Raw genomic sequence first — 27,383 nt, 5'->3', positions numbered from 1 at the left:
GTAAAGGAAGTAGGGCACACGTAGATTTGAAGTGTTCAAAGATGTATCATTTGTGCACCTTCCAAAGGAAAAAACCCTCAAAGACGCCCTTTTATCAACCAAGGGGTGGTTCAAAAGCAAGCACCCCCTTGTGGGCAGTTTAGGAGGCAGAAGGGGATGGCGGTGGCATCAGTACCGCGTGACAACATTCATCGTAATAAATGTGCAAACCAGAGAGAGCAAGAAGCTCGAAGGTCCCTGTGCGCTTGCCTGAGACCCAAGGTTTGGTGTGAGACTTAGGACAACTGCAGGGTGAGAGGTGGGTGCTTCGATCGGCTCCCGCGCCTTCTGTTTTGGCGTCGGGACAGGAACGGCCCACGAGGTGACGCATCGCTGCCTTTACTTGTTCCACGTGCTGCACTGTCTGTCACCCACCCAGCATCACTAACATCCCCTTGGAAGGGCTCCTGAGAAGCTGGACAGAGGTGGCATCTGCCCAACAAGAGACACGTGTGTGGATTTGGACAGACTGGGGCCCTGTTATCCCAGGAGTTGGATACAGGTAGATGTACGGACGGACACGAGATTGGGAACGTTTGCTTTGCGGCCATAGATTCGGGCAGTTACTGAGAATTCCCAAGAGGTTCCTGAGATTTGCAGAAGCTTCTGGTTCTCGAGAGCTGCCCTCTTTAGCGCCAATGACTTAGGGAATCAAAGGTGATTCCTGACTTACTTGCCACCAGCCCTTCTCATGGCTGCACAAGCCTCTAGCTCCCTTTTCCGAAATCCTCCCGGTGTGCAATGCCCAGAGCCGCTGGTCATCTGTGTCCCACGAAGGCTTGGAGAGAACTTGCTGTTTTCTCCTCGCCAGACCCAGTCAGCGTCATTGATGCTGCTGAGGTTCTGAAGGAGGAAATGCCAGCCTCCCTGGCCGCCTAGAAAGAGCTGCAGCGTTTGCCTGGACCTGTGAGATGCGCTGATTCCCTCCAGGTGGGAGCAACTTCACCAACAGGCACGGAACCAAAAGGGTCAGCTGCATCCCAGGCGCTGGGAGCTGTGCCTATTGCCGTAAAAGGTGCCACCTCTGCATCAGCAGCTGCAATGTGCTCACCATCGTCTCTCACACGGAAAATGGACAACTGGATGGGGATGTGGGCGGAGTCACTGCCCTGTGACCTTCAGGGCCCGGATGGCAGGACTGTCTGCAGTTCCTCTAGGGTCGAAAGATCGCTATGTTTACTGTTTCAGGAGGAAGAGGACTTTGGGGGGGCGGGGGGGCTTTCTACCACAGGAACCGACTGTGTCTGGAAACCAAGAGGGGATTCTTCCCGTGGCCCAGGCTGTATTCCACCCACACTTTCAGGATGATTCAGGGGGAATCATCACACCAGACCCCCTGTGGCGCAGGCAGGGGCCAAAGGTCCACCAGGAACCCGATCCCCACAAACTCTGCTGTGGTCGGAGGGTCTCAGTGGAACTGGAGACCCCCAGGAACCTGCCTCGGACGGAAGCCAGCGTCCATCAACCCCCCAGGGTGCACGGGCTCTCCCCCAACCCCCAGCGCAGTCTCTCCCGACGTGCACACCCATGGGGAGGGTTAGGAGGGGATGCACGTTACAGAACCAGTTCGCCATGAGGCTTCAAGGGGATGCAACCTCTCCTGGACTCCCGGGGCTCCAGGTGCATGACCATCCTGGTCTGGGAGGTGTTAACGGTCCCAACTGTCGTGGCGACTCAAGCTGGTCTTGAAGCACCAGGTCCAGAGTGTGTTTGCAGTTTTCTCTGTAGCGGTCAAGTTGGGAACTTAGTGGGATGTCCGTGGATCCCAATCCTAGGGACACCAGGATCAATGAGTCACCCTGACATCACCTGGGCTCTCCTCCTCCAGAATCTTCTTCATCCCACGGAATTCAGGGACCCAAGCTCAGGGGTGAGAGCTCCTACTCTCAGCTCGGATTTGCCAAAAGCAGCCACCACGGAGCTTTTGAAGAACACCCCCTGTGCCAGGGACCTTCTCCCAACACTGGTGCAGGAGTGTTCCTGGGACCCACAAGGTCCCTGATGCAGAGGGGTGGGAATGAGCACGATAACGCCCGGGGAGACTTCTTCTCCTTGTGTCCCATGGAGGGCTGTCCACGGCTCGCATCTGTCACCACCAGAAGCCGGGTGTCGCTCTTCATGGCTTTTCACAATTTATAATTACGTGTTTATTAGCCAGGTCGTCTGTGCCAGGTGCGTGTCGATCACCAGCAGCAGTGAGGAGCTGGTGCTGCCAGTTTTGTTTACAGTTTTGTGTCTCCAGTGCCCCAAGCACAGTAGGGGTTCAATAAGTAGTCCCCGAATGAATAAATGAATGAATGATTAGTTGAAGAAAATGGCAGTGTTTATCCTGCTGGAAAGATAACCCCCAGAGAAAAGGATTTCAGCTCAATTAGAGTCTTAACGGGTGTTGCAGGGCATTTCACGGACAGGTCATCTCCCATCACTTGATACCCAGGAAACGCAGCCCATGCCCTTTCCACAGGACCGGGGGCGTTTAAACCGCATCCCGCAGTATGGAGGGAGGGCCAACAGATCAGCAGATGCCTGCCATCGAACAGGAAAGTTTGTCACACTCCCCGTTCCCCATAAGGCCACACCACAACAGGCCACGCCAGGCCACACAGGGCCACATGGGGAAGCGCCAGGGCAGGGCAGGAGGCGGAGGGAGGGGGGAAAGTGGGAACAAGAGCTTTTCCTGTGGTTTTCACAGGAAGGAATGGGTGAGGCAGGGCAAACAGGCTTAGGATGGGCTGGTCCGAATAATTTCAGTGAAAGCTCTGGGACCAGGGGCTGTCCCAGCTGTCGGGCACCTGGCCCGGGGGTGACTAGGGCAGGGGACAGTGGTCCAGCATGGGCGAACCTCATAAAGGAGCTGGCTGGGCTGGGGACTCTGCATTGGTTGGCTCACGTATGAAAGGCCTGTTTGCAGGCAAGTCCTTGACGTCTCCGGGAACTGGGTGGCCCTGGGAAGGGCTGTCCCTCCATGGTCAGCAAGGTCCCAGGATGTCAAAGCATCAGAAAAAGAAGAGATGCTCAGCACATGGGCAGAGCCCCGCCCCCAACCAGAGGCCAGCCTCCCTGAGGAAGGAAGCGGCTAGCTCTCAGCTCTGCTGCCCTGCCCGCCCACCCCTGGGGGTGGTTCCAGGACAGACCAACTTCTCAGGATCAGCTCAAAATAGCCCCCCAGGTGGGGAGGTGAGTATACCTGACCCACTTCATCCCTGCTACGTTTCCTGCCCTGTTTTCTAACTAATTAGTCCCTTTATGTGAACAGCCAGCCATTTTAAACAGCATCATAAAATCGATGAAGCTTCCATCATCAAATTTCTGGATCACAGACATCAGCTAACGTTTTCCCTGCTACCCATTAAAGAGCTGGGCTCCTGATTTATGCCGGCGAGGCTGTGTTGCCTGCTCCCAAAATCATAACTTGCATGATATCCCTGAGTCATCTCCATGGTTCTAAAAAGCAAAACCGAGAGCTCTGGTGTCCTTTTGCTGAGTTTTAAAAGAAATTAAAGAGGCACTTCCTTTTCCTTTGGCAGCCCACCGGGACGTGATCCATGTTCAAGCCCAAGGAGAGCATCAATTAAGAGCAGGTCTGAGCTTCCCTGGTGGTGCAGTGGTTGAGAGTCCGCCTGCCGATGCAGGGGACACGGGTTCGTGCCCCGGTCCGGGAAGATCCCACATGCCGCGGAGCGGCTGGGCCCGTGAGCCATGGCCGCTGAGCCTGCGCGTCCGGAGCCTGTGCTCCGCAACGGGAGAGGCCACAACAGTGAGAGGCCCGCGTACCGCAAAAAACAGGTCTAATGCAGCGTACCCAGGCCCCTCGCTGAGATGAATGACCCGTCACTGGACAGCGAACACTGGGGCAGAGGACCACCTTTGAGGATTGCTCGTAGGACACTGAGGCAAGCTGAGGGCACGCAGACAGTGACTTTCCTGTCATCTAAGGTGGGCTGGAGGAATGACCTCACCTCCGACTCAGGGCGGTTGCTTCACTCTGCCAATGGAAGAGGCCCCTCATTATCTGGAACACAGCCAGCCAATGACCACCCCATCCCCAGGGAGAGAAGAATGGGAGCAAAGGAGGCACCACCCACTCACCTGGTCCTCAACCGCTGAAAGGTGGTTCCAGGTGCGTAATGTGTCACCTTGACGTCCCCAAGTCACACACAGGCCACGCCTCCCGCTATCAGACCTGGCCTCCCGTATATTGACACAGGTGTTCTGCAGGGCCCAAGATGACACCTTATCCTCGCCGCTCTGGCCAAGCTCTGCTCCCCTGTATCCTATGTCCTGGCTAGCGGCGGGGCCAGCTCCTCGGGGCTCTGCCGTCTGCATCTCCATTAGCCCTCGGGTGGGCTGTGCATCCGCGGCGGCCTTCCTGCTCCCGGCCAGTGTGGCCACATATGCCTGCCTGGCTCTCAGTGTGACTCGCTCCCGTCCTGCTGGCAGTGGAATTTCTAACACCAAGAACCTGGCCAACACCCCCGCCCCCGCCCCAAGAGAAGCCTTGCGTGCGCTCCACAGAGTCGCCCACCACCTGCAGACAGGAGGTCTCCAGCTGATCCAGCCCGCTCTTCCAGAGCCACCTTCCACTGCGGCTCATGTTCTCACCCTCCACCCTGGGCTCCTGCTGCGCCTCCCCTGCTTCTCTCCCTGCTGAACTCCTATTTAAACAGCACGACCCAGCTCAAAAACCCATACCCGCAAACCCCACTGCCAACCGCCTGAAAGGCAGCTGCTCTTTCTCCTGTGGTTCCAGAACTCTCCAGTCCCACACTCAGAGTTACCTGTGGACACGTCTGTGTCCCTGGCTGGAGTGAATGTCCTGAGAGCAGCGTCACAGCCCATCTGGTCCTGTTTCGGGCACCGGGCATAGAGCTGCACTCAGCAGGAGCACAGACGCTCCTTGACCCGGATATTCGGGTCCTTGGCCTAAAAGCAACTTTTTAAAAAACACTATGTTTGGGACTTCCCTGGCGGTCCAGTGGTTCAGACTCTGTGCTCCCAAGGCAGGGGCATGAACTCCATCCCTGGTCGGGGAACTAAGATCCCGCGTGCTGCACAGTGCAGCCAAAAATTAAATACATAAATGAAATGAAATACACGTTTCTTTCATGAAAGAAGGTTCTTGTCAAAGAAATAAAACACTTGCCCCACCTTGATCCCTCTTACATCCCTCCCTACTTGGCAAGCAAAATGCCTTGTCAGCAAAATGCCTCCGTTCATCCGAAAGTCCTTCCGTCTGCCCACAAACCGAGCTGGTCAAGACGCAGAGGCCGAGTTGGAACAGCGAGTTTATTAAGAATACACAAATGAGGCACGCCCGAGGGCGCCAGTCTGCGGGCTACACCGTGTAGAACTGTAGAAAAATCCATTAGTAAAGCAGAAAATTCAAGTAAGGCTACTACAAAATCCGGGCAAATGGACTGAAAACGAATATTTCCAATGCAAGTTTCTTCTGATAAAACTTTTTACTTTATGAATTAAATACATTGCGAAACACAGTGAAAATATATTTACAGTTATTTAAAATGGACACTGCCAACATATTTAATTAAAAAAATCTTTCCTGTTTCTTGCCTGTTTCTTTCAAAGAGAATTTTAAATATGACTTTAGTTTTTAAAAAATACAATAAGGAAATAATTACATTCTTAATATGAAAACAAACATTTTACAACTTATAGCCATGGTCAATTAATGCTGAATCTCTATAATTTAAAAGCTGATGCTAAAGTTTAAAGTTAATATTTCCTTTCTCGTTAAAAAAATCAAATACAAAGATTATCTTATTAAAAACACCTTTGGTCCCTAAGAATTATGATCTGATGATCCCATCTCGAAAATGTTTTCCATGGCAACTAACAGAAATACCTGGTAATACTTGTATGCTGTCAAGCTGGGCTTTTCTGGAAGGACGTAAGTGAATTATTCCACAAAAGATGGGCGAGAGGGTGCATGTGAGGCTACCAATTCCCTGGGCGTGAAGCTCCCTCACCTTCACGAATGACACGCTATCCCGCTATGGCTCGGGGGTCACTGAGGGGCTTTCTGTGATGCTGCACCGTGTGCGTGGGGGGGGCATGAAAATGTTAGTTTATTTATTTTTAGTTTATTTCACAGTATCAACCCAGCCCATCGTGGGGATAAGAAGACAGTAATGACAACAAGAACAATAAAATTACCCTCTTTAAAACTATGCCGCAGTCTGAAATTATTTAAGGAACTTAATTTAGAAAGAAAAGAGGAAGGCCATAGTTTAACACTGAGGTGTTGCCGTGACCTTCACGTGAGCCGCGGTGGAGACGGGCAGGCCCCCTGCTCCTGGAAAAGGCATCCCCTGGGCTGTGCGGGGGCCGGGCTGGGATGCAGCCGCCGCAGACGCCTGATTGCTCTGGCGGGAGAGGTCCTGCCCGAGTGCCCACCCCCGTGCCCAGCCCGGGAAGGTTCCTGTCGCAGGACGTGGTGAATAACCAGAGAACGCTGCCTGCTGAAGTAGGTCCGTAGGCAAAATTTACGTGCTGATAGAGTTACTCTTCTGGAAAGAATAAATGGGACCGCCAACCACGGAGTTCTGCCCACGACCATCAGGCCTACCCCAGCTGCAAAGCTGTCCCCTTGGAAACCTGTACACAGATTCCAAACTGTTGCCACGATTAACAGGAATCTGAAACTCCTCCCTGGGGGCGGTCTTCAGGGCCCAGGACACACAGTTTTTGAGACACTTTTCAAAGGTGGCACATTCCAACCTATCAGAGTCGTCTTGGGTTTTCAGAAGGAGCCCAAAATGACTCAGGGACCAGCAAGATGAATAAGGTGGACGGTCAAGCTGGACAACCCCAAGGTGTCTGAACCGAGGGGCCACGACTAGTTCTACACATGTGGCCAAGAGAAGAGCCCCGGGGAGACTGTTGTGCAGAGCCCCAGAAGCTGGGAGCATCCCCAGACCCACTGGGTCCCCACAGAGGACCGTCCCGGGGCCGGGCGGGAGGGCTGCTGGCTCCCCGGCCCTGGCCGACCGTCTGCGGCCTCTGGGCAGGGGGTGGTCACCTGCACCTGAGCCCACGTCAGGGGTGACCCAGCGCGCCCTCTCACCATCAATGTATCTCTGTGCAAAAGGCTCGTGAGTGAATGAAAAACATTATAAAAATATAAAAATGGAGAGGACTTTGAAGTTGATGACCCCTCACCAAAGCCAGAAGCAGACGCCTGAGGCTGACGATGGCCTCTGTCCTAAGGGAAGGGCCCCGTGGCCCGCAGAGGGTGGCGGCCTCACGCCAGCCCCCGGTCTGGCCGCCACGCGTGTCTCATTTCAGTTAGGATCCTGGTACAGTTTGGCCAGCACTCTGTGACCATGACTGTCTGTCAGAGGAATGGGGACATTTCTCAAGAATCCACTTCTCCGAGGGGATGGTGACCTGCACCCCGGAGCGAGGGCCAAGGCCGGGCCACCCCCGCAGCCTGGCTCTGTCACCGCTGTCTCCCGGCTGCCCTGAGATAAGGGGGGGCGATGAGATCACTGCCAGGGTGCTGGCAGGATGTCCACGGTGTGTCTAATATGTACAGATATAAATTAAAAACTATATTTATCGAACATATACAAATAAATAACTTATTTTGAAGCAAACGCTTTAAACTAACTTTCTGATCAAATCTAAAGACATCGAGGGGACACCTCAGGGCATCAAAGGAGCCCGGCGCTGGCGGCCTCGGCTTCCGCGTGACGCTGGCGGCCTCGGCTTCCGCGTGACGCTGGCGGCCTCGGCTTCCGCGGGGCCGCTTTAAATGGCTCCGGGGGACGTAACGGGACTGAATCCACCACCCTCTTTAACAGGCTTTTGGTTGTGAAAGTGAATTTAAAAACCTGGCGTTTTTAAACACAGAATATGTACACCAGGAGCCTTAAGGCCAGGGTGCAAATCCCGGCTCTGGGACCAGTTGGCTGTGTCCTTGGGCGTGACCCACAGCGATGGTCGAGGTGACATTTGCGGTGACCTCTGCTAACGGCCCGCCCACCTGTGCCCACCTGCTCCCGGGCTAAGGTCACGTCTTCCCTCCTGAGCAACCATCAAATCTGGCTGCTGTCGTGGGCCAAGCTGGCTGCCAACCAGGATAGCCTGAGAGCCTTATCTGGGGAACATTCATTCGACCGGAAGGCAGCCAAGACCCCACTTTTCCCCTTTACAGAAAGTTAGCTTCCTACGATGCCAGCTTCCTACGCTGATGGGAGAACACGGGGAGAGGGCTCCTCCTCCCCAGCAGGGCCGGGAAGGTGGGCCTGAGGCTTGGGGAGGCCCCTCGCTCCCCGCTTCCTACTTGCATTTCCCGGGGTCAGGGTTGGGGGGCCCAACGTGCTACGTGCAGGTGAGGCCGCCAGCAGGCAGCCCACGGACCTGGCAGACGGCTTCGTAACAAATCCAGGTTTCAGGTGGACTCCAGCTAACCAGCCTGCATGTCCTGCTGCAGAACTTTCTTAGCCGCTGAGACCGCACTCTGGCTCTGGTCAGTGAAACCAAACGGGCCCGTGCTGGCGTCGAGGGCCACCCCAACCCTGACTGGCAAGGCCCGGAGGCCGTGGGGGCCCCGGGATGTGCTCGCAGGTGCACGGTTTTCTTGCTTCCTGCTCCTGTCTCTGATGAGAAGCAGAGGACGGCAGGCCTCCACCAACTGCAGGCAGAAGGAGCCCATCCCGCGTGTGATTTGGTCCCATCGGTCAGTCTGCCGAGGGCTCCGGGGTGAGAGAGAGATTTTCCGGGCAGTGGCCGCACAAGGAGAATTCCTGAGAGGTCCCTCTGCAGACAGAGGAGAGCCGGCCTGGTTCTCGGACCCACATTACCTCTACCTGGGAACTGGCCTGTCCCCTTCACGCCTTAGTGTCTGAAGGCTTCGAGAAACATCCCTCTGGAGGCAAACGGGGAAACTCAGAGAGGCCCTACCTGGCGGCCGCGCCCTGAGGGAAACAGTAAACCAAGTCCCCTGGTGGGTCACGGGGCGGGGGTGGGAGAGGAGCTCTCGGGGGTCCTTCTTCTGCCCTAAAGCTGTGCAGTTCCCAGAACCTGCTGCCTTTCAAAGGGCGTACGCGCCCCTCGGGAATGCGTGTGACCATCGCCCCGAGGCCGACCAGGTGTCTGAGGGCCACCCGCTTGCTCTGAAGGGGTAGAAGGGGTTTGGACGCTGGGAAAAGCCGGGAAGGACACATAGGCGTGAAGTATCGAAAACACTGCTGCCTTCCAAAAGCCGCGCAAATAACACGTCATGACATAACATATGACACATAACATATGACACGGAACCTCTGAAAGCCCTGCAGCTGCAAGCGTGGCACAGGACAAAAAGAGGGAAGTTTGTAAAGTTTAAAGAAGCGTGGCAGCTTTTCATATCCTGGCGACAGAAGCAACTGTCCAGAAAATTTTTTAAAAAAAGGTAAAAAACGCTTCACAGCACAATTCTGCCGCGCCATTACCCCTAGTGACGAGGGGGCCGGGCGTGTGGGGAGAGGGGGGCGGAGACCCGGGGTGCGAGTTCCTGCTGTTCACGCTGCAGCGACATCCCTGGATCCTCCTGGCCGAGGCGCGGGCAGCCCGAGGCCCACGCCTCACACTCACACCCCCGCCGGGGGCACGGAGCACGTCCAGGGCCTGCTGGCCGTTTGTCTTCAGTCTGGGCTGGGAGTGCTGAGACTGGTGAAAGCAATCGTTTACCTGGGTGGGAAGATGCAGTTTCTCCATCCGCCAGGGGAGGCTCTCACAATACCTTCCGGCCCTTTTCTGACTTTAAACAAATGAAGTTGGAAGCCAAAGTGTTACAAGTAAATCTCTTTAAAGGGAACCATTATACAGTAGAGAGGATACAGCGGGCAGGCCCGGGTCCTGGCACCCAGGTCCTGGGTCCTGGTCCGGCCGCAAACCCCGAGTCCTGCTGCTGGAGCGCCCGGGCCAGCTCCCTGCGGCCACGCGATGGGACGACGCTGTGCGAGCTGGGCATCTGCGAGCTCTATGTCCCGTTCTTCAGCTCCCACTCCTGCCAAGCGAGGCAAGAGGAAGCGTGTACAGATCAAAAGGGCACATGCGGGGCTGGGACACGTCAGGCTGCATCCCATCCACACCTGTGCCCAGAGGGTGAGGGCTCAGCTGCCGTGCAAACAGCGCCGAGGTTCCCCGGCAACAGGCTGAGGATCACCACACGGCCCAAACCGAGATGGGCCTGAGTCCCACTAAGGACTCTGGGCACATCTAGAGAATGTGCGCGTGGCGTGGCGGTCCCCACACGGGGCCAGGCGCCAAGCAGGGCTCTCCCGCCTGCCCTGGGGCACCGAGCGCGGCAGTGCTGGTCTGATGCAAGCGCCTGACTCCCACTGTAACCCCAGGGGGTCATTAACTGGGCCGTGAGTACACTGCACACCTTCTCATATTGTATCAAATTAGGAATTTCATCCCTTTTTTTTTTAGCATCGAACTACAAGCTTGCTTCATTAATGGTTAAAAGCATGGCGTCAGCCAACGTGGCAGGAACAAAACCAAAACTGAGCCGCCTGCGCCTCGTGAGCACGTGCAGGCGCTGGTCCTACAGAGGCGTGGACGGCCTCGTGGCCTCTCCCACTGCCCCACCCCCAATTCCGGGCTCCCCAGAGAGGATGCTCAGCTGCTCTGCGCAAAGGTGATGCTCCGGGCGGCAGGGAGCCTCCCTCCACCGCCGCCAGCCTCTGGGGCGGCGCCGGCTTGGAGAGAAGTCGTGTGCACGTGCCTGCACACGCTGCCGAAGCCTCACACGCGTGTGATCGTGTGACCAAGCACAGGTCACGCTGGCCACCAAGCAGGGCGCTCCACGGACACGCCCAGCCAGGGGGACACGGGGAGGACCCAAGGCCGCCGTGTGTTTCACTGAAAAGGCTGCACGAAGGCGGGTGTCCCTTGCTCGGGATGGCCCAGCCCTGGTACGCCGGGACCTGGGGCACGTGTGTCAGCTCTGAAAGCACTGCAGCCACCACGCCCCGGCTCCCAGAACGTCCCTCGGCACCCGGAGCTCCCAGGCTGCGGGGAGAATGCTGGGCCTGGAGCTGGACGTCGGGGCCCTTCAGCCCCCTTCTCGGCTGGGAAACCCCGTGACAGGTGACTTGAAACGCTCTGAGCTTCAGGAGCGCGCTCTCTCACACTCCAGAGCTTCCCTCCTCGGGAATGGGAAATTATTCCAGGAACACAGCCTGGGGTAACGGTTTCCGAGCCCAGAACGCGTCAGACTCAGAAAGGTCCTCAGAAAAAAGGCCAGGGTGCAAGAGGAGGCCACGCGTGGGATGCACCTACAGGTGGACGGACGCTCCCAGAGGCAAGAGGCCAGGCCACCACCCCGCCCTCCAGCCGTGGGCCCCTGCCACTATTCTCAGGAATCCTGGGAAACCCCTGCTCGATCCCACGCCTTCAGGGAGGATGTGGTCCAGTCTGAACGGCCAGCTGTGCATCTGAACCGGCCAAAACCACACGTTTTATATTTACTGTGAAAAGGGGGCAGGAAGTGCAGAGTACTGAGCCTCTGGACAGTGAGAGCAGGCATGGAAAATGTAGCCCTTTCAGAGGCTGGACTGACAGAACTGGAAACTGATTTCTTTGACAGTAGAGAAATACATGAACTATTTTTACTGCGTTTCCCTTCTGCCAATAATTAGGGGGACTTTATGGGACAGCTCTATTCTAAACATCTCTCAGGCAAAACATACTCCTCTGCAAACGAAGAACACTGGACGCACGCCAAGGAAAAGGAACAAATGATGCGCAGTAATTCTTCTTTTCCCCAAATTTATCGACGCACAGGCTCAGTCAAACGCACACGCTACGAAGACAGGTATTCCAGGATGCTGTTTCTAACCCCCATCGGCAGGGACCCTCCGTGGACACAGCAGCCAGAGGTTAACACGCACATTCACATCTGACACCACATCCGTTGTCAGAAAACAACAGGTTTCTAGCCAGTTTGGAACGGGTTCAAAGCTGCCAAAGCACGGAGGCAATGACAGCGAGAGAGGGTCCCAGGGACGGCGAGGGGAGGACGTCTGGCCTCCACGTTCATCACAACAAGTTAAACACATCTGGATGCGTTAGCCTGACTGGACCAAGCAGGAGTTTTTCATACCACACACTTTCAGTTAAGCCGTCAGGAGCTGTTTGCTTTGATAAACTATAGTTTTTAAAAATTCTCTGAGATTTTAAAGCTTAGCATCAAAACTCGTTAGTGGCCAATCCCATCAGAAGACTGGAAGGTACTACAGAATGGCCCCTCGGGTACAGGCTACAGGCTACGGCGGGGCTGGGAAGCAGAGGGTATGGAGAAGAGTCTGCCTCGACTTTTGATTTTTTAAAGGATCCCAGCGGTCACTGGCCAATCTCTACGTCACCAATGAAAGAACAGGTCAGGAGAAGCCAGGACACAGAACCATGCTGCTGGTTTTCCTGAAAGCAGATGGTCCAGGCCTAGAGACAAGTTCTGGCCTTTTTTGCCTTTGAAAAGGAGGATTCCTGTAGGAGGGTCTGACTTTAGGAAAAACTGGGTAGATACTCATGAAATGGCATCTAATATAGAAGCTGCAGAACTGGAACAGGAGGCCACGCTGAGCCCCTGCACCCCACCCGCAAAGCCTGAGGCTGGGGCGCCCCCACCACGCCTTGCCACCCGCCCCGGGATGCCCGCTCCCCGGCAGTGCCGGCGTCCCCCACCCGCCCCGGGATGCCCGCTCCCCGGCAGTGCCGGCGTCCCCCCACAAGCAGGTCGGGCAGGATCTCACCTTGGCCTTCCGAAGCACGTGTCCCCGGCAGGGGGAGCTGGCGGGGGCCGGCTGGCTCTTCCTCAGGACGGCCGCACTGTTCACAGGCACTGGGCCCTCGGCATCACTGGTCTCACAGCTGGACATGGGCGAGTTCTCCAGAGTCCGGTGCCTAAAAACTGGAGACTGTTAATGGGAAGAGAAGACGTTGGGTGCGGTATGGTTTCCACGTCATCAGTATTTTCCCCTAGGAAAATGGCTTAAAGAATAAAACAAGTTCTGGAAATAGGCAAAAACAATAACAACAGTAATAGGACCACCTCACAGAGCCCCGCTCTAAAAGCACCCTTAAAACATGCATCTTACAGCTGGAGAGACGGAGGCGCTGAAGGGCACTTTGCCCCGCACTCGGCGCGGGCTCTCCCGGCCCTGCGGGGGCGGCCTCTCCCGCGAAGGCCTGTAAAGCCCTTTCTGATTTCAGGGAGCTCCTAGGCTACGGCAGCAGGGGCAGAAACCACCGGTGACCAGGACGGGGGAGCACCAGGGGCAGAAACCACCGGTGACCGGGACGGGGGAGCACCAGGGGCAGAAACCACCGGTGACCGGGACGGGGGAGCACCAGGGGCAGAAACCACCGGTGACCGGGACGGGGGAGCACCAGGGGCAGAAACCACCGGTGACCGGGACGGGCGAGCACAAGCTCCCGGATCCACTGCCTCGGGGCGGGGCTCCCTGCAGCAACCGAGGATTCCCGACTGTTTATAGCACGTCTCCGCATGTCAAAGCAAGACTTAAGATGGAACGAAGAGAATCTGCAGTCGCCAAGTCTCCACGTGAGATGACAAGCTGCTCTTTGGGGAAAAAGTCGACAATCTGCTGTACTTCCCCCCCCAGAGGAGGTCTCCGCAGACTGACCTCTCCCTGCTCTGGCTGTGTTAATGCGTGACTTAAATACCGGTTAGGTGACACGCGACGTCATTTGAGGAGAACGTCCTTCAAATGGGCTGCTCAGAACCCCTCTGGGGGCGACTGACCGCGGTCCCCAGCAGCCAGCTTCCCGCGCGTGCTCGCTCACTTGGAAACGCCTCCAAAGGCCACGCCGGCCGGTGGGAAGGAGAGGACCACGCCGCCCACCCCCGGGGGCTAAGCTGGGCTCCGAGGAGGGCGGCCCACGGCGCTCCCCTAGGACAGCTAATGAGCTGCTGGCCCAAGGAAGTGGTCAGGGTGGGGAGAAGGCAGAGCGTGGCACGAGGTCCGAGGAGGGGCCCTGCGAAGGGAGCAGCGGCCTCGTGGCCTGACGGCAGGCGCTTTATCAAGCCAGGCCCGTACCCTCAAGAGCACAGGGCAAAAGGAAGGAGAGCTGACGAGAGGGGGCGAGGGGGAGACCCTCAGGGGGGCAGAGAGAGCCCCGGAGAATGCAGGGTCACCCCAGACACAGAGAGCGCTGAGCGGTGCCCGGAGACGTCCAGACCTGGGGAGGTGAGGGCGGAGGTCACGTCAGGGGAGGCAGCTCCAGGGCAGCCGAACCGCAGCAGGTGGGTGAGTGGACACCTGGGCACAGGACAGCGTCTGCAGGGGACGTGGGGCTGGGCAGAATCTGTTCTGTAAGATGGGACACACTACAGACTGTCGATGCTTTGAAGGCAGCGAGGAGGGGGAGAGGTGAAGATGCAGCAGGAGGGCGTGGCAGATGCCTCAGGGGTCAGCAAGGGGCGCATCTGGGGCCACATCTCCATCCAATGGGACCAAGGACGGCGATGCCAGCGAATCCTCAGGCCCCTCCTGGGAGGTCAAGAGGCTTTCCTGCCTCCAGTCTGCCTCCGACACGGGTCCCCGGGGGCCCCTGGGACAGACCCCTGCCCCGCGTGGGCCAGCACTCACAGCCCTGCCACCACTCTTCGGGTAGAACCGGCCACCTTATTACACCCTCGGTCCCTGGTTCGGCCGGACGCTGAAAAGCCCCTGCTGGACTGCTCCCCCCGGCGCCTTTCAGTGCCTGATGTGAGTGTCTTTCCCTGGCCTAGCGGTCCTCCCTTGCTACAATACGAGCTCCACGGAAAGAGAGATTCTCATCCACGAGGTCCACTGCTGCGCCTGGAACCGTTTCCGGCACACAGATGGGGCACAGCCACATGTATCTAATTTGTTGAATGAGTGACTACGTGTCAACGAGCTGGTGAACACACGAGCGGATGGACACTTTCGCAGGCCAGGCTCCGTGCCCAGAGCTTTCGCACACACGAGCCCACGCAGGAGACGACAGCACCATCCGCATCTCACAGATGGAAAATCGAGGCCTGCGGAAGGGACGTCGTCTCGAGCTCTGGCCCCTCTGCTCACAGAGCCTGCTTTCCTCAGCTCCCTGCTGCGCTGTGCCCCAAAGGACGGGGTTTTGGGGGTGGAAGCCCGCAATCTGCCGCTGGCTGTGCCAAGAGGTCTGGGGGTGGAGGGGGGATCCTCTGAGAGTGAGGGGCGGTCGCTGGAGAGGGACCGGCGACTGGAGAAGTTTGGAGATGGTCTCTGCAGACAATGGAGCACGAGGTGACCACTGCCTGGGGGGGCGGTGAGGGTGGGTGACAGGACCTCAGTGGTGCCACACACCCGTAACCCAGAAACCTTGCCCGTGGGCCCCCCCAAGCCCCAGGACGCGGGAGGAGCTGGCCCCGGGCTGTGCCCTTAGGCAAAAGCCTCTGGCTCCTCATGGGGAAAACAGAAGCCATCGCGTCTGACTCAACGGAACGGCTCGTGGAGAAGAGCAAGTTCTCCAATGACAGTGGGCAGCAGATCACTCGAGGTGCTAATTCGTGTCTAATTCGTTCGTTCTGTTAGATTCCGAGGTTACAGACGGTTTCACTCATTTCCGTGTCCCCAGCACCTGGCATCATTCTCAGGACAGACATGCTAGACAAGTTGTAAAACTCTGCCACACTGAACAAACGTTTCTGTCTAAGGCACTGGCATCAGATGAGGACGCGGCTCCAAAGAGATCAGAAGAACTGTACTCACTACACTCAGATTTTGCGCAAGGGGGGAAAGAAGAGAGACTCGGTGTTTCCACCACCTTTGAACAAGTTCAGTGAAAGACATACGAAAATTCCATGTCCATGAACTTAAAACACAGCCAAGAAGAGTGTTTGAAATGGACATGGGAGCTGCGTCTCTGCGGTGCCGATGCTGGGGACGACGGAGGAGCAGTGACCTGAGGAAGCGACCCCCATCTCTCCCGGGGAGCGGCAGGCATTACCTGTGGACTCGACGTCCCCGGCCGGGGCTCGATGGCCAGCCCCAGGGTGACCCCGCCGGCCAGGGCTTTCTTGAGGCTCTCCTTGACCTCTGTCAGCTCCAGCTCCAGGTTGACGCGCTCCGTCTCCCTCTGCTTGCATTCCTCCTCCAGCTTCTTCAGCTTCTCTTCCAGGATCACCTGGGTCTTCCTGCCTGAAATCCCAGAGAAACAAGACTGCTCCAGCCGAAGGCAAAGGTTTCAAGATAACAGAGGACGGACATGCGGTGCCCCTGAAAGGAGCTCCGCACAATCTGGGGGCTGAGCTCCCCTGCCTAGGGTCCTTCCCACGAAACTCAAATCCAGCTCTTCCTGAAAGGAGGAGGGTCCCTTCCTAACTGTTCTCTTTTGCTGCAGCTGGAAGAATACGGACCAGGAAGCATGGGACCTTGACTCTCACAAATACCAGGAGTTTGGGGTCTGGGCCCAATACACTCATTTCACTTTTTTTTTTTTTTTTTGCGGTACGCGGGCCTCTCACTGTTGTGGCCTCTCCCGTTGCGGAGCACAGGCTCCGGACGCGCAGGCTCAGCGGCCATGGCTCACGGGCGCAGCCGCTCCGCGGCATGTGGGATCTTCCCGGACCGGGGCACGAACCCGTGTCCCCTGCATCGGCAGGCGGACTCTCGACCACTGCCCCACCAGGGAAGCCCCTCATTTCATTAAAAAAAAATTTTTTTAACATCTTTATTGGAGTATTATTGCTTTACAATGGTGTGTTCGTTTCTGCTTTATAACAAAGTGAATCAGCTATACATATACATATGTTCCCATATCTCTTCCCTCTTGCGTCTCCCTCCCTCCCACCCTCCCTATCCCACCCCTCTAGGTGGTCACAGAGCACCGAGCTGATCTCCCTGTGCTATGCGGCTGCTTCCCACTAGCTATCTATTTTACATTTGGAAGTGTATATATGTCCGTGCCACTCTCTCACGTCGTCCCAGCTTACCCTTCCCCCTCCCCGTGTCCTCAAGTCCATTCTCTACATCTGCGTCTTTATTCCCGTCCTGCCCCTAGGTTCTTCAGAACCATTTTTTTTTTTTTAGATTCCATATATATGTGTTAGCATATGGTATTTGTTTTTCTCCTTCTGACTTACTTCACTCTGTATGACAGTCTCTAGGTCCATCCACCTCACTACAGATAACTCAGTTTCATTTCTTTTTTATGGCTGAGTAATATTCCATTGTATATATGAATACACTCATTTTAAAATGAGGAACTTGGCCTAGGTGGCTTCCAAAGGTGCCGCTGACTTGGAAAGTCCGCATATGTTTCTCTACTCTGAGCCATCTTACTTGGCCCTATGGTCAGAATACAGCAGAGCTTGCATCTCCAGAGCACATTCGCTTTACTCATCTTATTGGAAATGTGTGACAGTGGCACAGGAAGGCCGGCAATTTGCCCACCGGACAGAAAGCGATCCCAAGGGTTAACTGACTTATGAGCACGGCCCTGGCCGACCACCTGGTAGCATATGACAATCTCTTTTTCAAGGCCCAAAGCTGATCTCATCTTTCTGCATCTTCATTGTCCTACAAACTGGAAACAACGGTGGGAAGAAATTCTCCTCCTGTCCTGCTGACCTGGAGGCTCCCGTCCAGTTCTCTGACGGAGCCTCTGATCCCCCGGGGGCGGGGCCTCATGGGAGATGCCACCTCCTGGCCCTCCTACAGGCTGTCTCGAACAGGCTCAGCCCACACCCAGCCTCGCGTTCTTTAAACTCTGAAAGCACTTTCTTTCTTAAAAACCATATAGGCACGAAGTCAGGAAAGGCTGAACCTGACACCTAACTGCTGTAACACGCCAACTCCTCCAGCACAGAAGCCGCTGGAAAGCAGGTTCTTCCTCTCGGGATCATCCTGGTCTCTACATTCCTCCTCCTTACCCCCCGAGGCCGGAAACTGAAACCTAGAGAGTCGGCCTTGCCCCAGGATCCAACTCAGTCTTGAGCTGAGGAGACATACATTTCAGCAGCCCCAGTGCTGGAGCGAGGAACCACACGGCCAGCTCCTGCCAAGGAGGACAGACGGGCTGATCCAGAGACATGGCTGTGGTCCTCACCCGCGTCTCCCTCTTCTTTCCTCTCTGGGGTTGTCCCCCCTCCCCGGGTCCCTTCCACGAATCCAGCACGGTCTGGCCCTCACCAGTCCCTCCTCAGGGAACGGAGGGCTCCTTCTACCCACGCACAGACCTCTCAGCTGGGCTTCTGAGTGTGACCCGTCCTCCTGCTGAGACACCGCCCCTCACACACAGTGACGCAACTCCTGCGCCCGGAGGCTCGTGCTCCCAACGAGCTCTGCCGTCAGCCCCCAAGGCTGGGACAGCTCCCCGGCACCTACCCAGCCTCAGCCAGCGAGCTGAGGTCCAGGCCCGGCCTCCTGCTGCCTGGTCCATTGTTCCACATTGTGGCACCTGCCCTGGGCTTACCACCAAGGCTTCCGAACTGCAGGAAGCCCTGCATGGAACGACACGGTCTTACTAAGAGGAGAGCCTCGCGAGGTTCAGAGCCCGAGGGCGCAAGAGGATGAGCCTAGGCTCTGGCGCCAGCAGAAGCAGGCCCCTCGTACCGGTGTTCACTTCGATGGCGGCCCGCAGGCCCTTCCTCTCCTTCCGCAGCTGGGCCAGCCTGTCCCGCAGGCCTTCCCGCCTCTTCAGCAGCTCCTCCTCTTTGACCTGCAGCCGCTTGGCATCCGCTTCCACCCTGTTCTTGCCATATTTGTACTGGTCAGCATCTTGAAAAGAAAAAGCATCAACAGGAAATTAGGTTTAACCAAGTAGATGACAGGGTAATTCATAAAGCCTGTTTAATCAGCCTACTCAGTGAAATAAACTCAAAGCTAGTCACTTTGCTAATTCAACAAGAAAGACAGCAGGACAGGTTTGAACCAAACAGAAAAGTGACCATTTCAGATTATCCAATATTCTTTGAAACAAATTTTTTTTTTTTTTTTGCGGTACGCAGGCCTCTCACTGTTGTGGCCTCTCCCGTTGTGGAGCACAGGCTCCGGACGCGCAGGCTCAGCGGCCATGGCTCACGGGCCCAGCCGCTCCGCGGCACGTGGGATCTTCCCGGACCGGGGCACGAACCCGTGTCCCCTGCATCGGCAGGTGGACTCTCAACCACTGCCCCTTTGAAACAAATTTTTGAAAGGAAAATAGAATGTTAGGAAATTCCTTTAATGCCTCCCTTTGGGGCATGCAACATATAATCTTCAGCAAGGTCGAGAGTGAACAAAACATTCTGTAATCTGAAAAGAGAGGGTCTACCAACATCAGAAATAATCTCTTGATGTGTGTAGTTCTCTGTAGTTTTCAAAACACTTCCATTACACTGTCACGTCTGATCCTTACAACTGTGCCGTCCAACTCTTTTGCTGACCTGACGGCGCTATCCCCACCTCCGGTGGGGCGGGTACCTGGCATGGACGGAGCACACAATAAACATCCGCTGAGTGAGTGACTGAGCAAATCAGAAAATGGAGGGGCACCCAGAGCCGTGTCTGGAGCCCGACCGCCCAGGTGGGAACCCCAGCTTGCCACTTGAGCTGTGTGACCTTCAACAAGGCACTTCATCTCTCCGTGTCTCAGTTTCCTCATCTGTGCAATGGGGTAATAAGAGCAGGTACTTCACAGGGTTGTTATGAGGATTAAAGTAACACTTACACAGAACTCTGAGCAAGCACAGAATGGGCACTATGCAAATGCTCATTAAATAAAGTGAGTGGATAAATGAATGAAGAGGAAACCAGCCTTAAGGAAAATTTAGAGACTTGGCCAACGTAACACTACTAGTTAATAGTGCGTTAAAATCCGACCCAATGCTCTTGTCCTCAAATTATTCTGGCCTTTCAATAGCAATAAGGGCTCACGATTCTGCAGCTTCTGTGGCCTCCCAACGGCCTCTGACAGCGAACGGCTCAAACCTGATGACGACCCAAGGCCTCCTGCACCTCCTGCACCTGTGAGCTCACATTCCATGGTATATACCATGCTGGTTTATTTGCATGTCTGACTCCCTTATTAGACTAGAAACGACTTCTAGGGAGAAGCCATGGAGGGCGGTGTAATGGTTAATAATAAAGGCAGTTGACCAGGGAAGAGACCATGATTGTGGACAAGCAATTAATCCCCCAAAGGCTCAGCTTCACCCTCTATAAAGCAGAAGTGCTAAGGCCTAACTTGTGGGGTTAAAAAAAAAATTCGGTACATGTACTAAAACCCACCTAACAGAATCATGTGGTACCCGGGCCGTGGTGGACACTCCCTGGCAGCTCTCATCCCCTGCAGTGATAACGGAGCCCCCGGAACCCTGTCCACTCCGCCAGACATTGGTGAGCCACTTCTAACGATTTCTAGCACCTGTCCTAAACACCGAATTCGCCGATTCTTACAACGCAAACCATCGTGACTGCATGGAAACTGCATTTATGAAGGCAGGTACAAGGTCATCACTCCCCGCTCCATCTTCCCCTCTCTAAAAACCAACCAACCCCACACACAGAATGATATTAAAAGGATCGCAGCAGGAGGGTGACCAAATCAACAACTTGAAACAAAAGCAGTGCTCTTAGTGGCTTGGGTAACCACATGTTCTATAAACAGAGCACAGTCCAAACTCTGTCCACGCACTTCTGATCTAAGATGTTTCCCCGACAAACCTGTATGCAATCACTTACCACCTTCCACATCATTTGGTCCCCATGCAATAAACCCCGTCCAGGCTATAATGCAACTGCCTGAACTCAGCAGAAAACCCAGAGCACAGTGATTTTTCCCTTTTTTCGTCATCGGACGTCACCAAAGTTAATAAAAATTCCCTACAGAAGCCCTCATAAAATACAGGATGCATCATCTAAGAAATAAAATAAGCACAGGTGCTGAGAGAGAGGGGGATGTTATGCAGACAGAGATCTCCTGCGGTTCAGGTCTCACATAAGAGAGCTTTTCAGACACGTTACTCCCCCCACCTGCCCCTCCCCAGGTGGACAACACTCAAATTTTAAGTGAATAGAAATACACCCAACTGCACGAGCGAAATGAGATTTGCCAGAAAAACAAGGTGAAAAAAGCAGCACAGTAAACGGATGAGGAGGAGGGTTTGGCCCAACTGGCCGCTTGAATGTGTGTCCGAGGAGAAGGGAAGCGCAGGTGAGCTGTGTCAAGAAAGCAAGACCAAAAGACAACCATCAGGATGCGAGAAAATATTTGCAAACGAAGCAACTGACAAAGGACTAATCTCCAAAATTTACAAGCAGCTCATGCAGCTCGATATCAAAAAAAACAACCAACCAAATACAAAAATGGGCAGAAGACCTAAACAGACATTTCTCCAAAGAAGATATACAGACTGCCAACATCACATGAAAAGATGCCCAACGTCACTAATCATTAGAGAAATGCAGATCAAAACTACAGTGAGGTGTCACCTCACACCAGTCAGAATGGCCATCATCAAAAAATCTAAAAAAGATAAATGCTGGAGAGGGTGTGGAGAAAAGGGAACCCTCTTGCACTGTTGGTGGGAATGTGAATTGATATAGCCACTGTGGAGAACAGTATGGAGGTTCCTTAAAAAACTAAAAATAGAACTACCATATGACCCAGCAATCCCACTACTGGGCATATACCCTGAGAAAACCATAATTCACAGAGAGCCATGTACCACAATGTTGTTTGCAGCACTATTTACAATAGCCAGGTCATGGAAACAACCTAAATGCCCATCGACAGATGAATGGATAAAGAAGATGTGGCACATATATACAATGGAATACTACTCAGCCATAAAAAGAAACGAAATTGAGTTATTTGTAGTGAGGTGGATGGACCTAGAGTCTGTCATACAGAGTGAAGTAAGTCAGAAAGAGAAAAACAAATACCGTGTGCTAACACATATATATGGAATCTAAGAAAAAAAAAAAAGAAGGTCATGAAGAACCTAGGGGCAAGACGGGAATAAAGACACAGACCTACTAGAGAATGGACTTGAGGATATGGGGAGGGAGAAGGGTAAGCTGGGACGAAGTGAGAGAGTGGCATGGACATATATACACTACCAAACGTAAAATAGATGGCTAGTGGGAAGCAGCCGCAGAGCACAGGGAGATCAGCTCGGTGCTTTGTGACCACCTAGAGGGGTCGGATAGGGAGGGTGGGAGGGAGGGAGATGCAAGAGGGAAGAGATATGGGGACATATGTATACGTATAGCTGATTCACTTTGTTATACAGCAGAAACTAACACACCACTGTAAAGAACTTATACTCCAATAAAAATGTAAAAAAAAAAAAGAAAGCACAGGCTTCCTCGGGGCAGAAGCAGGAGCCCCGGGGCTCGTCCATGCGTGAGGCTAAGGACACAGCCACCTCTCACCAGCCCTGTGTGCTGACTCTGAAATCCAGACTCTGAAATCCAATCGCCATGCACACAGGGAGCTCAGCAGTTAGGTGACCTGTCACCTGGTGTAGGGTTACTACCTGGAGGGAGCCTGGTCCACCAGGTACGCTGAACCACGTTCAGAAAGTGTTGACACAGCTTCCAGGTGTTCACATCAAACTCGGCTGGAGGCTAACTCCCATCTTCCTCTCTGGAAACCGTCCCCGACAGGCCCACACCCGCTGAGGAGCTTCTGAGCCTGGGAAGAGTCTGTGCGGAGGACCGTAGCCTGCGTCTGCGTGGGGGACCCGGCCGCTGCTCTGTCTTATCTTTGCTGTCCCCTCAGCAAGCAGAGGGCTGGAATGAACAGACACTGCCGGGCTGGCTGGCTGAAGAGGAATCCGCCCCACACAGCCAGGGCTGAAGCAAATGCAAACACATGCGCTAACAGTACCCCTAGCGTCATGTATGTGCACATCGGGAAGGAAGCTGAGCGCGCTGACGGGCTGCCTTTCACTGGAGTCTCGCCGCTCCCCTGCCCGGTCCAGCCCCCGCCAGGTCTGGAACCTGAAAACCTGGTCCTCACGCTGGTTCTGTCATTTGCCAGCGGTGAGGCCTCGGGGAAGCCACGCCACCTCTCTGAGCTTATGTCTACATCTGCCCAATGGGGTAGATTACGGCACCGCCCTGATCAAGTGGCCAGGAGAACGACACGGGAGGAGAGAAATCACAGCTGGGACAAGAATTCCTTACAGACCCTGACAGTCTCCTGCGCTCTGCGGTACACGCGTTACCCCAACTATTTCAGCCACCTGTCTACACCTCTAACACGCAGAGGCTGGCTTCAGAGAGTCTATGCGACTCAACCCAAGTCACTCACTCACTCAGCAGATCAGGGACACAAGCCGAGGTGTCCCGACCCACCGTCCAGGGCCACTCACAGCAGCACTGCCAGCCGCGCCGCAAGCTGCCAGCCCCACAGTTAAGCCAGCTTTGTCTTTCCTTGTATGTGCAACAGTTATAAAATAAAGCTGGGTTAAAGATCGTGGTCATTCCTCCATCCAGCAACGAGGAGGGATGCAGATGCAAATGGTGCCACCTCTCCAGCTGGTCCCCAACCTGGCGTTCTCCACCTGGTCAGGTGAGGGGGGAAGGTGGCTAGACGGCCCCAACTCTGCACACTGCACCCAAAGGTAGAACGTGGGAAATCGAAGGATCAACTTACTTGAAGGCGTTCGCTTCACGCCAGCCGCTGAATCAGCTTTTTTTTGCTGACTGCTCAGAGCCTTGCCTTTTCCTGTAACCCCGTTGGATGCCACGGGGGGCGGCTTTTTACTCTTCAACTGTTGAAATAAACAAATGAGAGAATTAAAAACAAACAGACAAAAACCTTGGGGTTTTTGCAGTAAATTGTTTCAGTCCCTAGCTCTTCAAGTAGAACGTAGTACAGGCAGAAAAAAATGTGGGTAGTAGAAAACCAATCTGGTTTCCCAACGCTGCACTGCTGTGACTTTCCCAGAGCAGCTAAGAAGGTTCTAGCACCGAGGTTCAAAACAAACGAGGTACACTAGGATGTCTTCAGCTGGAACGCACCAAAAGTCACCTATTTCGACTAGGAGGTCACACACGCCGACCAAGACACTGGCACAGATGGTGGGTATTCTGAGAGCATTTGGTTGACATTTACTAAAAGTCTGTGTTTCCAAAGATAAACAGCTTTAATTTCGGTGGAACGCTCTTCGGGGAAGTAGCATGACCGTGCACTTAAGAGTTCAACTTCCAGGGTTTCTATACTGATGTCCTAATTGGATAAATAACTACCTGTTAATTCACTGACGGGGTCTGAGCAAGGAAGCGAAAGAGGCAAAATACAGAAACAGCAGGAACTACACTTTAACCACAGGGTTTTTAAAAAAATTCAACACACCCCTCACTTCTTTGGTGGCTGCAGCCGGCCCATGGTGCATTTTGCTTAAGTGATGCACGTGTACCTTGGCTGGGTCCTAAGTCCAGCCGAACGGCAAGGGCTGACTGTACACGTCCAAGCCCGAGCCTCTCTGCCGCACCACGTTGCTTACTGTGGTGGGCCTGGGTGTTGGAAGCTTCAAGTTCCCGCTCCGTCATAGGAGACGCTGTGACATCATTAACGTCTTCTGAGCCTCCGTGGGCTCATTTAAAAATATAAAGATACTGATGTCTCCCACACGGTTCCTCAGCAGGTTAACTGACACAGCACACACACCTACAGCACGCATACGGTAGGTGTGTAGGGAGTGTGAGCTCTCGCCATTAAACAGTAGGGCCCCCGTTCAAACGGCCAAATGAGGACACGACAGCTAAAGGCAAACGCCTTGCAAATGTGTTTCCTACTTAAAATAAAAATGAACAAAATACAAACATACATGAACCACGTATCGAATGACTGATTCCAAACTCATCTGGGACAATCCAAATGTACAAGACAGTATATTTTGTCCCATAATTTTTACCCAAGGGAACTCTAATACCAATAAAAAGACAGATAAATACATCGCCAGAGACACATTCACTTAGTGGGGGAAGCACATGACCTACCAGACTTTTTAGTAAATACTCAAAAAAACTAGAAGCCAATGGCTCCCATGTCTGACCATACATCGGCCTGGGCCCCTCAGATTCAGTGAATGAGAATCTCTAACAGTTGTTATAAATAACAAACAAACAAAAATCTTCTCACGTGACTTTGATGAAATGAATTGGTTTCGAAGAACTCCTATAATTCTCTGAAATTCGAGAATCTTACTTGGCATTCATCATTTTCTTAAGATTACTCCAAAAATGGAAGGAAAAGAAAATAACTAAAAATGTGCCCCTCTGCTTTATGTTTGTAGAATATTCTTCCATGTGGCGCTTAGATCTTTACTCAAAGCATAAGAAAATCTTAGGTTGACATGCATGAAAACACAAAATTATATTTACACTGAAATGTTACCGTTTTTGCCACCAGTACGAGGTGTGAGGTGGACAACAGTTCAATATCAAGGTTACTGACCATTCAATTATAATCCAAAATCCTTACTATCGACTTGGTTTTAGGGAGTACACTTTTAGGGAGCACATTATGGGAAAATACTGCAGTTCTCGGAATCATCCTATTGAATGTTTAAAGATCGAAAAGCAGTTGTCGCGTGAAGCCCACCATTCCTCACTTACGTGTTATGGAAACACAGGAAAGGAACTTGCAGCTCAAAAATCTTCTGAAAACGTTTACTGTCCCACTGTCCCTGTCCTCTTTAACATCTTTGCCTTTAATTGCCGTAATTCACAAAATTCACTGGGGAACTTCCCAAGAATGGAAAGAGAGCCAGGCACAGGCAAAGAAATACAGAACGTAAACCGTGAGCTGGTTAGGTGTGCAGTAAGTCCCCTACATACGATGAGTTCTGTCCCAAGAGCGCGTTCGTAAGTCCAATTTGTTTGTAAAGTTAGCCTGGGTACGCAACTAACACAATCGGCTAAAAATACTGTACTGTAATAGGTTTACAATACTTGTATAGGTTTATACAATAGGTTAGTAATACTTGTACAGGTTTATATAATAGGTTTATAATCACACAAATAACACATAAGAAACAAACACAAAAAATAAAGAACGCATTTTTCATCTTACAGTACAGTACCTTGAAAAGTACAGTAGCCCAGTACAACAGCTGGCATACAGGGGCATGTTCGCATCTTTGAAAAGTTCACAACTTGAAGGTTCGTATGTAGGGGACTTACTGTATTTAATCCGTTCCTGGGTGGCCAAACGTTGTGTATTTGCAGATTCTATTCTAGTTGAGGGAAAAAACTGCGCTTTACCCTTGATGGGGTTCACTGCCCACAAGCTGGTGAACAGACTCTCACTGCAAAGCCCTGAGGGAGGACAGTGACTTAAGGCGATTCTAGAAGACAGAATGAGATGCTGTACCTGTGAGCTGAGCCCGAGAGATGCCCTCCCCAGAGAAGAGGTGTTAGTGACAGACGGGGAGGCCGGCGGGCCAGAAGAGGCAGGGTGTTTGTAGTGGTTACAGGACAGCTTGTCAGGAGATGGCCTAGCGGCCTTCCTGTCAGCAGGAGGGTACCGAGCAAAGATTTTCGGAGACGGCAAGTTATCGTACAGGACCGCGTTATCATAGAGCGCCTCTTCTCCCAGGCCTCGGCCACGGGGGGCGGGAAAGCCACCGTCGGGTCCCCACTGTAACACACACAGCTAGTCGTTAGAGCCTCGGCCACAGGAAGCAAAGCACATTGAGATGTTATTAGCAAGCACCCCCCAAAAACGTGCACGTACCCCCAATAAAACACACACACTCAACTAGGTGGACTGATTCAGAAGAACTTTTCTACCTTTGGGGACTGAAGGATTCTTTTTTCCTTAAATCGTTCCCAGGGCCATTGGCTTATGATAATTTTTTTTGTTTTGTTTGTTAAAGCAGGCAAAAAATATATATATATATTTGACATTTCTTTAAAGAACTGGATTTCGGAAGTCCTCCTGACCCAGAAAGCTGAAGCAATGTGATGTGACGAAAGGAATGCTGGACTGGGGTCTGTCTGGAGACCGGGGGCTCTGATCCTACTGAGAAAACACGTTAAGATCCCAGCAAAGCACTTTACCTTTTTTTTTTTTAAATACTGACAGATATTATTATCCGTATTTTATTACTATTATTATTTTTTTGGCTGCGTTGGGTCTCAGTTGTGGCACGCAGGCTTTTCATTGAGGCGCGTAGGCTTCTCTCTAGTTGCGGCACACGGGCTCTCTAGTTGTGAGGTGTGGGCTCAGTAGTTGCAGCGCGCGGGCTTAGTTGCCCCGTGGCACGTGGGACCTTAGTTCCCCGACCAGGGATCAAACCCGCATCCCCTGTATTGGAAGGTGGATTCTCAACCACTGGACCGCCAGGGAAGTCCCCAAAGCACCTTATC

The 27,383-nt window shown here is 53.5% G+C and overlaps 1 protein-coding gene across 3 annotated transcripts in view; it reads right to left on the bottom strand.

The window, feature by feature from the left end:
* Nucleotides 1-5,114: 5,114 nt before the first annotated feature.
* Nucleotides 5,115-27,383, bottom strand: part of AFAP1 (actin filament associated protein 1) — a 151,003-nt gene continuing 128,734 nt past the window's right edge. The window contains exons 13-18 of one of the 3 annotated variants that reach the window (XM_079920179.1): nucleotides 26,386-26,652; nucleotides 23,662-23,779; nucleotides 18,630-18,794; nucleotides 16,024-16,214; nucleotides 12,801-12,965; nucleotides 5,115-10,048 (exon numbers count right to left, since the gene is read on the bottom strand). In XM_079920179.1, coding sequence (XP_079776305.1) covers nucleotides 10,022-10,048; nucleotides 12,801-12,965; nucleotides 16,024-16,214; nucleotides 18,630-18,794; nucleotides 23,662-23,779; nucleotides 26,386-26,652 — 933 coding nt within the window. In that variant the 3' untranslated portion in view covers nucleotides 5,115-10,021. The remainder of the gene's footprint in view (nucleotides 10,049-12,800; nucleotides 12,966-16,023; nucleotides 16,215-18,629; nucleotides 18,795-23,661; nucleotides 23,780-26,385; nucleotides 26,653-27,383) is intronic. The other 2 variants (XR_013828158.1, XM_079920178.1) reach the window with 2 other exon arrangements.

The sequence above is a fragment of the Stenella coeruleoalba genome (genome assembly GCF_951394435.1).
Source record: "Stenella coeruleoalba genome assembly, chromosome: 4".
Taxonomy (NCBI): Eukaryota; Metazoa; Chordata; class Mammalia; order Artiodactyla; family Delphinidae; genus Stenella; species Stenella coeruleoalba.
Note: the sequence above shows the minus strand (reverse complement) of the source record. Positions and strands in the feature narration are given on the sequence as shown.